At 38.4% G+C, this 12,240-nt stretch overlaps 1 protein-coding gene across 2 annotated transcripts; it reads left to right on the top strand.

Moving 5' to 3' along the window:
- Window positions 1-535: 535 nt before the first annotated feature.
- On the top strand, window positions 536-8,228 carry ppm1g (protein phosphatase, Mg2+/Mn2+ dependent, 1G). 2 transcript variants are annotated; one of them, XM_079340421.1, is made up of 13 exons: window positions 536-699; window positions 984-1,120; window positions 1,666-1,735; window positions 1,962-2,047; window positions 2,199-2,328; window positions 2,631-2,742; window positions 3,114-3,292; window positions 3,495-3,805; window positions 4,125-4,227; window positions 4,825-4,956; window positions 5,106-5,235; window positions 5,896-5,995; window positions 6,462-8,228. In XM_079340421.1, the coding sequence occupies exons 2-13, from the start codon at window positions 1,010-1,012 to the stop codon at window positions 6,654-6,656; spliced, it is 1,659 nt and encodes a 552-aa protein (XP_079196547.1). In that variant the 5' UTR covers window positions 536-699; window positions 984-1,009; the 3' UTR covers window positions 6,657-8,228. The 2 variants fall into 2 exon arrangements, with proteins under 2 accessions (XP_079196547.1, XP_079196546.1); XM_079340420.1 differs by having other exon boundaries at window positions 537-699; window positions 3,492-3,805.
- The last annotated feature ends 4,012 nt before the right edge of the window (window positions 8,229-12,240 follow it).

The following is a 12,240-nucleotide window of genomic DNA, read 5'->3' as shown; positions in this document are numbered from 1 at the left end:
CTGAAAAAAAAGAACTTTGGATCAAACCCTAAACGTGAAAAAAAGAAAATTGAATTTTTTTTAAATTTCACATAGGATTTTAAAGGTGTACTTTTGACTTGTCAACTAATGCATTCGTTTCATAATTTAATTAATCGTAATTAATTAGTTCATGCAGAAAGCCTAGTTATTTTTCAGTGTTCAATCAATAAATTAATTAATTAATTTTGTATTTTTATTTCGCCAATTCATTACAAATGTTATCTGTAGATAGTTTTAAAAAAAGAGCAGGCAAGAGACCTGACGACTCTGGAAATGGTCTAGAAGTTAAAAAGAAAATTGCAGGTAGCCTATAACACCTTACTTATCATTAGATTATCTACTATTAAAAAAAACGATGTACGATTTAATTGCTCTGGTTTTTTTTGTTTAGCATATTGCCTCTAAGTGTTTTATTATTATTATTATTTATGATCGTTAACTTAAATTAAACAAAAAAAAAAAGTTTATATGTGACGTTCGTTACGACCACGCCCCCTTATCTGAACGAAAGGGACGTGCGCGCGCGCTCACTTCCTGTCCCCAGCTCCGGGCTTTTCAGGTCTGTCTGTTTGTCTGTCTGTGTTGTTAGCGGCTCCTGCTTCCACACGTGCAGTCTCTCCTATGTGAATCTCTCTCTCTTCGGCTCGTGTTTCAGCTCATCCTGCTCCGTCACAAAAGGTAAAGTACAGTCGGCGAGTGTTTGATCTTTTAACTGCGCACTCACGCGCCAGGATCAGAGGTTAAGGCTAGAAGTTTAGCCGGGTGTTAGCATCATGGGGATGTTAGCTTCCTGATGCGTCTACTTTTTTTGTTGTGGTGATGCTAACGTTAGCTAGCTAGCAACTGTAAGAAGCCGAGCTTGCTATACTGTTTTTAAGTATGGCACGTGCACTTGATCACACGTGTTTCTTTTTTGAATAAATCTGATTTGAGCGTTTTCTTTTGTGTCGTCCTCTCTCCAGGTGTTCAGCCATAGAAACCGACAACCATGGGGGCTTATCTGTCGCAACCTAACATCACCAAGACCTCTTCCGATGGCGGCAACAGCAGCATGAGCTTTGGTTTCTCTGCCATGCAGGGCTGGCGCGTCTCCATGGAGGTGAGGCAGAAACTGAATGACGGTATCATGATCCAGCTTCATGGACACATCAGGGACACATGTACATGCTGCTGGCGGGAGAAACGATGCGTGGCCTTTCTCTGAATATATTTGTCTGTATGTTGTGGGTTTGGCGTTTTTCCAGATCAGTGTGTCGCATTTCTAATGTACACTTTTTAAGTCTGCTATCTGAAGGGAGTAGAGTCAGAGGCACATCATCACCCAGTATGCTAAACATAGTTACCAATCATCAACAACTTAAATGAACATTCCTGAATTTCCCTCGGGATCAATAAAGTATCTATCTATGTAGATGTAATGTTTGCTGTCTGTGGTAATGTGAACGTTGCAGTACTGTTTGAGCTGGAACCAACATCCAACAGAAGAGTAGTAGTATTTGTCTCTAAAAGGCTTACGTGCCAGTAAGTCCATGAAAAGATATGTGTGGACATATCGTTACAACATACACATCGTTTCTTTTTTTGTACTTGTGTAGATATAGTGGTTGCTTTGATTTGCACCAATATGTATTTATTGTTTCACAGGACGCTCACAACTGTATCCCAGACTTTGATGAGGAGACCGCCATGTTTGCTGTGTATGATGGACATGGAGGTAACACACTTTAAGTGTACAGTTCTCGCTGTGTGTAGTTTCACAGAATACATTATGCCTCTTGCAATTTTTACCTCCACCTCAGTGGAGTTGTATTATTATTTATCTCCCAAATATATTGCCAATTCTCTTTTTTTGGGTCGCACCGTTTGGTTTTTGTTACCCCTCGTATGTTGTTTAAAACACCTAACCTGATATTTTCCATGTCCTGCTGATCCCTGTTTAGGCGAGGAGGTGGCTCTGTACTGTTCAAAGTACCTCCCCGACATCATCAAGGAGCAGAAGACCTACAAAGATGGCAAACTGCAAAAGGTGAGCAGCTGCAGAAGCCATAACATTACTTGTTTTCACGTTGTTGGAGCAGAGATGTTTATGATCCAGATGTTTCCTGATTGTTTATTGATTTAGTTAGTTAACAAACTACTTTTTTTTTTTTTTACCCTTTTTTGTCTGTTGTTTCCAGGCCTTAGAGGATGCTTTCTTGGCCATCGACAGCGGAATGACCAAAGAGGACATCATCAAGGAGCTGGTCCAGATCGCTGGGCGGCCAATTGAAGAGCCACCAGTTAAAAAAGTGGCAGAGGAGGATGATTGTGAGGACTCGAACGTCACAACACTATTTCTATAGCTATGTTGTATGTACTTGTGCATTGTTAGGAGAATCTAACAAAGCTCATTAATCCTGAAAGGTAGCAGAGAATTAATGTCCAGCAGCATACATTTAAACAGCTCAAGGTAAAGAGGACCATAACTAACACTGGACATATAGAACAGGGGCGTCAAACATTAAATGTAAACTGTGTACTGTGAAGTCAATACAAGTTCTTCACTGGTAGACTGAAACCTGTGATATGAGACAATGATAACGTCTAAATGAAGCCCTGTTGCTTTTCAGTGGAGACGGAGGAGGCTGCTCTTCTCCACGAGGAAGCCACCATGACCATAGAAGATCTGCTGGTTCGCTACGGACAGAACCTGCATGCTGTCAAGCACGCCGCTGCCATCAGGTAGTTTAACAAAGCTTTTAGTCTTTTCACACAAGGACTGAGACTAATGAGCAATTTGATGGTACGTTGAGCCTTAAATAGTTGGTAACATTTTAAATGCATCTGTGTTTGTTGACTTGATTAAAGACGATGCATCCTTGTGGTGACTCACTGCTAGTTATCCCAAACTGTCATTATTCAAGTTTCCAACAGTCTTCACTTTTTGGCCGTGTCTCTTATGGGCCATTATTCTCCACATAAAATGTGCCACTTTGAACCTATAATGTCCCAGTGGACATGTGAATATGCTGTTTGTTTAAATTTAGTGAGGTGTCAATAAGTGCTTCATTTTGAGAAAAAGAAGGTAACTTTTTTAATGTACTTGTTCCTAGTGCTGCTGCTAAGAAAGCCTCCTCGGCAGCAGAGAGCTCAGGAGACAAAGATGAAGGTGGGAAAGCTCAGAAGAAGGAGGGGCTAAATGGAGAGGTCGAGGAGGAGAGCAATGGAAAGGGGAAGGAAGGCGAAGGAGCAGCATGCGGGTCGAAGCTGAGAGCCTGTCGGAGAGCAGCAGGTGAGCCTTGACCTGCTCAGTACAGTTTTGTGCTGCTATAAAATGACAGTACGCGTATCTTTTCACTGGAGAGCTGAATTAAATATTTAAGTGATAAACAAATTATAATATGGCAGACCAAAATATCTCTCCTTTACATCTGCCTTTTTCTGCACTTTATTCCTTCCACACCAACACTTTAACCCTGTCTCTTCCACAGCAGCTGCCTGTGGAGGGTCGGGAAGCCCAAACGGAGAAGAAAAAGCTGCCAAGGCTGAAGGCGATGCAGGTCCATCTTGCTCCTCTTTGTCCTCAAAGCCCGCAGGGGACTCAAAGTCCAGGTTCTTCGACGACAGCGAGGAGTCTGAGGGAGAAGAGGAGGAGGGCAGTGACGACGAAGACGGCAGTGAAGAGGAAGAAGGGGACAGCAGTGAGCTGGAAGAGGAGGATACAGACGAGGGGGAGGAAGACTCTGAAGATGAAGAGGAGGAGGAGGAGGAAATGTGTCTGCCTGGAATGGATGGCAAAGAGGAGGTGTGTGATTGAAACGGTTCTAATGCAGTTGACTCCTGCAGATGATACAACATAAAGCCCCTGAAAACATCCACAACTTAATCAACATCTTTAGGTGTCAAGTCAAAAGCAAATGTTTTTTATAAGATACTTTTACACCATTCATCTTCCATTTTCATTTTTTTAATTATGAAATGACCTCCCAGAGGACTCGCCTTTTATTTTTTTCTCTCAAGTTTCTAAATCATCTGTTTATTCCACTCCTGGAGTTTGTTTGTCTTTCATGTCGGGCTTTTGAATGCATGCATGCGTCAGCTCTTTTGTTTTTGTGCATTCGCAGCCCGGCTCAGACAGTGGCACCACAGCTGTGGTGGCTCTCATCCGAGGAAAACAGCTGATTGTTGCCAATGCTGGAGACTCTCGCTGTGTGGTGTCTGAGCGAGGTAGGTTCAAACCACTCGACTACATTTAACACCGATTTTAAAAGTGCTGAGGGTATAAATGACTATTATTAATCTCAGTATTATGAAACAACTATGTCTTCGAAAAGACTTCAGGAAAACAACAATTAAATCATTCTTCACTGTGTGATAGAAATGAATGAAATGCTCTGTTATTTTTAAATATTGAAAAGTGTCATTATTACCCAACACAACTAAAGTAAGCCCAGTAACCTCATGTACACAGCCACAGCTTTGGAGGTTCTGTCGCTTATAACAGAGCAGTGACAAGAACTCTCAACAAGTTTGTCAATGTATATCAGTTATTGAATCTTTGATTGATGGGAGAAGATTACAGAAAAAAACAATTTTAAAAAGACAAATCCACGTTCAGAAAATGCACAAATTAAATTTGGATCAAAATGGAGGAGAACAAACGATTATGTGCTTAAAATGTTCTGTGGGAGAACGCCACATCTCCTGTACCTGAAAGCAACTATTAGACCAATCAAATGTCAAACCATTAAGAGCAGGGATCAACAGGTTGTCGCTTAAAACAGAAATATTTTAAATAAACTTCACTCGTTGGCGTGTGTGTAGGTAAAGCTGTGGACATGTCATACGACCACAAACCAGAGGATGAGGTGGAACTAGCTCGCATCAAAAATGCTGGCGGGAAGGTAACCATGGACGGACGGGTCAACGGGGGACTGAATCTCTCCAGAGCTATCGGTATCTTTGATTTTTCTGAGTCTCTTGCAGTTACAGCATCATGGTTCTACTCAAAGGCAGCTCTCAGTGAGCAGTCCTAAAAACACCTGCACACTTTTCCTGTCTGATCTGTTAGCAGATCGAGTTATCATTACGACTCTGACTCACAGGTGACCACTTCTATAAGAGGAACAAGGTTCTACCTCCAGAGGAGCAGATGATCTCTTCGATGCCCGATGTCAAAGTTTTAACACTTAACGAGGACCACGACTTCATGGTCATCGCCTGCGACGGCATCTGGTAAGTTTGAGCTGTTCCTCTTTTTGTTAGTGATTGCACTTGATTCAGTCGTGTCACAGATCACAAATCCCTCGGTCCGGATCAGATCACAGATTTTTGTCATGGGTCAAATCGTTTTATTGGATTGAAATTCCCCATTCCTCAGCTAGACGAATGAAACTGCATGTTACCCTCACTGCAGATCGAAATGCTCTCCCATGAATCTCAATGTTTTTACATCCTCTATATTTTACCTTAAGCTGTACACATAGATGCACTTCCAATAATCATCATATTAGAAAGGGTTAGATAATTATTACTTAGAAAGGCTTTCCCTCCATCAGAAACAAAACGTTTACAAACACTAAAAAGCAATATTTTCATTAATTGCAATTTTAACGTCTTCTACAGAAGTGTTGTTTTAAAAGCTGTTTTTTGTATGAGCTCTGAGGGTGTTGAACACGACGCACACACACACACACACACACACTGTTCATGAAAGGGATGTGTGATTGCCTCAGCTCACTGGATGACGGATGCACATTAAGGAACTACATCTTCAGTGGGATCTTAATGGACCACAGATCACATCTTGTTTTGGAAGAATGGACATTTAATTTGTTCTTTCAGATGTTTCTTTGCTACGTTGATGGAGCCTGTTTCTCTGCCTGTTGTGTGCAGGAATGTGTTGAGCAGTCAGGAGGTGGTGGACTTCATCAGCGAGAGGATCAAACCAGACCAAACTGGCAAAGTCCGAGCCCTCTCATCAATTGTGGAAGAGGTGAAGGAGAGAGAGAGTTACTATTACTTACTTATGTTACTATTTTATTCGGTTTTTGGCTTCTTCTTTTTTTTATCTCTATATTGCTGCTGCTGCAACGCCCTTATTTCCCCATTGGGGATCATAAAGTAATATATTACCTGAAATACAAATGTTTATATATATGCGCTCTTAAAATGGGTCTTAGGTAGACTTCTTCAGATAAAAACTTAGTTTGTTTTATTTGATTTCTGTTTCAAATTTGGAGGCACAGTGTGTCTCAGCGCCACCAATGGAGACACAGACCAACACAACTAAACATGATTTCCAATGTCAGTGTTCTTGGAATATCTTTTGAAAAGAAAAATACTTTTTCATGAAAGGTATCCATCAGTTATTAAGGTCATCATGTGTCTAGCGTTTCGAAGACTAAATAAATACCTAAATACATCCATAATCCCATGTCATGCCATGTAATCCCTGACAGCTGCTGGACCACTGTTTGGCTCCTGACACATCTGGAGACGGGACAGGATGTGACAACATGACCTGTATCATCATCACCCTGCGGCAACACCCCGCTCAGTCCGACGACAAAAAGAAGAGGAAGCAACCGGAGGAGGCAGAAGGGAAGGAGCTGGGGGAGAATGGAAATGACAGCAAAAAGGCTAAAAGTGACTAAATGCAAAGAGAAACTGTCCGTGAGAGTTCAGCTGGTTCCTGGCTACCAATGATGCACCAGAGACACATTCTTCTCAATTAAACCCTGGCCCCACAAAAAAAAAACAGAAATGACAAATGCTATGAGTTATAGCTCTAAGTCTGAAGTAAGACCATCAGTGTACCTTTTGCCCTCTTCTCCATGATGGATTTTTACTTCAAGCTTCCCCAGTAGTTGCTATATTTTGTTCTTGTTGGAAATAAACTGGACATGCTTGTACTTCTTAAATTCAGAAGAGGCAGACTCACTGACATTTTGAATGGCATCGTATTTTCGATGAGTATTAAATAAGTTGCTGGACAAACAATTATATCTAAACATTTTAGAGACTTACCCCACCTACACCTTGTCACACGTACACTGCAACCTGTTTACATTAAATTTTTTGACATTTTAGTTTCTTCCCCACTGTTGAGGCTAAATGATGCCCTCCATGACCTTGGCAGAATTGCTAAATTACATAAGGGTTACGTTCCATTCTGAGACGAGCCTATGTCTCGTGTAGACCCGTCATCACAGAGGTTTTTTTTTTGTGTGTGTCCCATCAGAGTTCTGTTAAGACTTACTCTTGAAGGCTTTGTCACATCCTCCAGTAAAATTGACCAAGGGGGAGACCCAAAATGTCTGCATGTAAATGCACAGTGCGTACAGATCAAAACAAACGATGGATTTAGACAATATTGGCGTCCTTTGAAGCCCAAATCGAAATTTTAACATGGAGAATTGAATGTTAGGTTTCTCTCAGACATCCCACCGTGAGTTTCTATAAGGTCAGTTTTTGCGTCAGTTAGACTGTAAGAACAACGTAGGGATTCTGGTTACTTGTCCAGTTCTTGATTCCAATTTCTCCCCTATTGACACCCGTTCACAAGTGAGGATACTTTTCAATCTCTTTGGTCACCCAAACTTTTGATAAAAGTCTGTAACACTTTTTTTTTTTTTTTTTTTTTTTGCACAGTTAAGAAAACAAACACCAATAACAAAGAGAGTGCAGGAAGAGACGCAAAGCTCAGAGCTTGACTGAAGCCTCCTCTCTCACAAAAGGACAAACGCATAACTAACATGGGACAACCTTTAGGTCATGGGTTTTAAGTAATGACTGTTTCCACTCAATAGTTTATTTTTCCATGTTGGCTGAGTAAATTTTCTTGCAGTTTTTATAGAAGTCCTTTTTGAGAGTACACTGATAACACCTTGATGTTGGAGTGTGGACGAGATGCCAATGTTCTTTTTGGAGTGGAAATACAATCTAAAGATCAGAGCACCAAGACGGTGTAACTTTTGTAGAGGATTACTTTTACTTTATTTACAGAAGCCTCATTTAAACTACATTGTGTGACTGTAAGTTTGTTTGCATTGTACTATTTCGTCACCATGCCCTTTTTCTGTAAATAGTTTTTCAATACTTGTAATTTGAACAAAAATGATTTTTTTTTTTTTCCTTTGTATTTGTGAGTCCATGTGAAATTTGGGACGCATACTCTTGACACCAGTATGTAAGTACGTACAAATAAATTTTTTTAAATAACGAGACTTCTTGATTCCTTTGTGTTTCTTGTAAATTATACGTGTGAACGGTTGATATCTTTTTATGGATTTATCAAATTGGATGTGATTTTCAGAAGATAACATTTATTTAGAATCCAATTGATGTGAAGACCGACAGAGCTACTAATCTAACGTTATATACAAATGATGCTTCCAATTCAAAACTCTGATCATTCTTTTGAAAGATTTACAGTACCAAAGCTCAGTACCTGAGTAACAGCCATGTCACTCAAAGGTTTCCATATAAACGTTTGCTTGTATCAAATATCCAGTTCCAAAACCTGAATTTTGGTTAGAAATTGTGTTCATAGGAAATCTCTTTTTTTCAAGGTTATTGTGTAAAAAAATAAAACAGAATTTCCTATGAAAATATCCATCTTATCTTTTCAGAAATGTTCATGAGTTTAGACAGAAATGTGTCTGAAATAGAGACCTATAGGAATTTTTGGTTAAAATTTGTAACTTTTTAGAGTTAGAAAAGATTTTTTCCTGCAATTTTTATTCACAAGTTTAAGGGGTTTTTGACGAATATCTTCTTATACGTTCCAAATGTCCTGCCAGAAATATGTCAAAACATGAAAGAAACAAAATTCAAGAATTTTCGCCAGAAATTTTGAGTTTTTTTTGTAAACTTCTACAATTCTGGAAAGAAAGTTTGTCTTGAAACAAAAGTTTCAGGAAGTTTCAAGAATTTTCTTGGGTATTTTGATCGATCTTTTTGATCATGAAAGTTTTTCTTCGTAATTGTTCTCTCACTTTCATTAAAATTTCACATTGTATTAGATTTCTATTAGAAGTCTTCATCAGTTGTAGATTTTCGTTGGAAGTGTTGATTTAAAAGTGTGGGATTTATGATGGATAGGCATTCATAAGATAATTTGGGGGAACATAAATCAACATTTTCATGTGAAATTCAAAGAATTATTTTGGAAATTGCACACCTGTATTTGGAGATACGATCAAAAATTGTATTCAAAACCTGTTGGCATTTGGAAACAAAAAAATATATAAAATATTTATTAAATGTTTTTTTTAAAAATGAACAAGCCTGCATAGTTCCATTCCATAGCTTCGTTTGTTTGTCACCTCACCTTTGCACAGCAGACGCGTATTTTTCGCGCGAATATTTCGCCTCCGGCCAATGAAAACGCTCGTTGTTGGCACGTCACATACAAAAACATTCAACATGGCGGATCGCTTAATCATTTTTGTTTCACAGCACTCAGTACTTTTCGACAAAAGAGATCAACACTACAAAGACAACTATTTTAAACATAATGATTGGAGGAAAATAGCTTCGGAGATTGAATGTGATGACAGTGTGTGTATAGTCAAGCTCACACCGATGTGAATTGTCTTTGTTTTAACGATAGCCGACACAAAGCTAACCTTCTCGGCTAACTCCAAAACGATCTTATGTCACTATTTAAAGTTATGTCGGGTGTTTCAGCTGTCACAAAAGGACGATTAGTTGTATGCAGTGTGTGTATGGATGAACTGTAATGGACAGGACTCAACAGATGCTGAGTCTGGGCTAAACTGCCCCATCGGGAGATAATAGAGTCCTACTCTGTATAAGATCCTCCTAGATTTCTCTTTTACAGATGTTTGTCGTTTAAATATAATCTATGTTACAGCAAAATACAGCACTGTACTGACAACAGTGTGATTTATTGTTTGATAGTAAAATCTGAGGGACACGTATGTCTTTCTTAGATGAGTCTACATCCTTCAGGTTGTGGGCTATAAACATTCTAGTATAACACCTCTAATTATATTTTATCAGACAGGCATAGTACTAATCACAAGCTTTTTTTTTTATAGCACTCAGAGCAATGTTGATATTGAGGAGGAGCAGGAGGAAGTTACAGGGCCAGCTCAGCATGTTGACCAGGCAGAAAGTGAGGGCGAGTGTGGTGCTGTCGCTCCCAGGCCAGCTTAGAGAAAGAGCAGTGACAGCAGGCTGGAGGAATATTTGAAGAAGAAGGAAGCTAGATGGGCAGAAATAGAAAACGAGAGGTCACAGAAAGATGATGTCACACTTTTTCTTTTGAGTTTGGCTCCTGCAATAAGGCGCCTGTACCAAGAAAGACAATCATGGGTCAAAATAAAGATGCAAGAGTTGTACTATGAGGAGGAGTTTGGTCCTGTGTATTCGTCACAGCAGTTCCCAAATTTAACTTTTAAGTTGTGTAGCGTTATTTAAATATTCATGTTATGTTTTATTTATTATTCCTATTCATCAATCTTTTTTATTGTTGTCATTAATTGTTTCCATATATTATTCTTGTTTATTGAAAATACTTATTGTAAATATTTATAAATTACAATTGTTATTAATTCTGCTTTATTGTTATTAATAATTCTGATTTATTGTTCTAATCTATTAAATACTGATTAATTGAAACAACATCCTGTGTGCATTGACTGAAAAACAAGTGGTGAGGTAAGACACGTAGCTTTTTATTATTCCTATTTACAAATCACAGTTTAAACTTTGAACCGTTGCTAAACATATTTACAGAAAGGTATGCACATGAGAAAAACAATGAAGGGCATTTGATTTCATATTTGAATATTTAAGCTGAACATTAAATTAACTGATTAAACTTTAATCATTAAAGGCAACAACTTGTACCAACCTCAAGGACCTTCTGCAGCTTTATACTGCCCTCTAGTGGCAAGACAATGCTAACTCGTATTAACACAGTACATGAAACTTAACTTCTGATATTTTAACTGTTAAAACGAGCTGAAAACGGTGATTTTGGTAGTTATGTCTGGCGTTTTGCAAAGCGGGAACAAAATTTACGAAAAGTAAATATTAGATATAGAGGGTAAATATACATCTTTGTGACATAATGTGGACTATAAATACCTTTAAAAGTGATGGTGTTGGTTTATGTTACACAAGTTAGCGATGTTAATTAAATAATCACGTTTTGTTTCGGGAATCCTTCCAATTTCAACTTTTCATATATAAATATACATGCATCTGCTGAATATATCATATTTAAATTACAGCCGAATTAACAGTAGCATAGAATCTCTGCGAAAACCGATAAGAGAAAGTAAAGTTGATTTCTTATTTCAAACAATTTAGAAATTTCTTTAATTCAATGCAAACCATTATTTTGATTTGAGCAAACCAATTATTTTAAATTGTGCCAATTTAAATAATTGATTAGCTTTTATTGACGTAATGTAAATAATTAATTTAATACAACCTTAAATTGCAACTCCACTGAAATCACCTTTGGCAGGTGGAGAAAAATAATTTTAAATTGGCTCAATTAAGAAATGTTAATTGACATTATTTAATATGTTCATGCTAATTTAAATTAAATTAAAACAATCTACTAAATACATATTGATCAAGTACTGAAACACATTCCTTGAATCATTATTTATTTTAAAATAAATACATTTATTTTGAAATTATGAAAATCCTTGAAAATGCAGGTCTGAACTTGAGCATCAGCAATACCACAGTGAAAATGCAGGTCATGTAAATTTGAAGCTTGATCCAAGGCCAAGTGGATTGGTTGAAAATGTTAAAGACGTTTCCTCTCTCCTCCTCCAACAAATTTCTTCACCGTCAGGTGAATGGAGTTTAAAAAAATGTAAGCTACTTCTACTTTCAGAGGAGGAAAGGTGAAACGTCCATAACATCTTCAACCACTCCAGTTACCTTTGGACCAAGCTTCAAATATAGAGCAGTGACAATGACTACATTTCAGTCAGGAGAGACTTAATTAAGAATGAACAATTATTTATTACAATGAAATGTGCAACAATTGTAGAATGAAATGTGCAAAGTCTTTTGGGGGCTAGACTCCGTCATGACGACTTCATGAGCTCTGAGGTGTAATAAGGCCGACGCGGGATAGGATGCCCCCCTGTGGAGTCTAGACACTGGTGGTGGTGAAAAGGATGGAGGCTGACAAGAGGAGTGGGTTTCAGCATGGGCCTGGACTCTGCTGAGCTGGAAGGAGGT

This window comes from Symphodus melops, assembly GCF_947650265.1.
Source record: "Symphodus melops genome assembly, chromosome: 3".
Lineage (NCBI taxonomy): Eukaryota > Metazoa > Chordata > Actinopteri > Labriformes > Labridae > Symphodus > Symphodus melops.
The sequence above is the reverse complement of the archived record's forward strand: the minus strand, read 5'-3'. Positions and strand labels throughout refer to the sequence as shown.

Coding starts and splice junctions, on each gene's coding strand:
- ppm1g (XM_079340420.1), top strand. CDS start 1,010: ATGGGGGCTTATCTGTCGCAACCTAACATCACCAAGACCTCTTCCGAT. Junction 1,121..1,665: donor GCTGGCGCGTCTCCATGGAG/GTGAGGCAGAAA, acceptor ATTGTTTCACAG/GACGCTCACAACTGTATCCC. Junction 2,743..3,113: donor AAGCACGCCGCTGCCATCAG/GTAGTTTAACAA, acceptor ACTTGTTCCTAG/TGCTGCTGCTAAGAAAGCCT.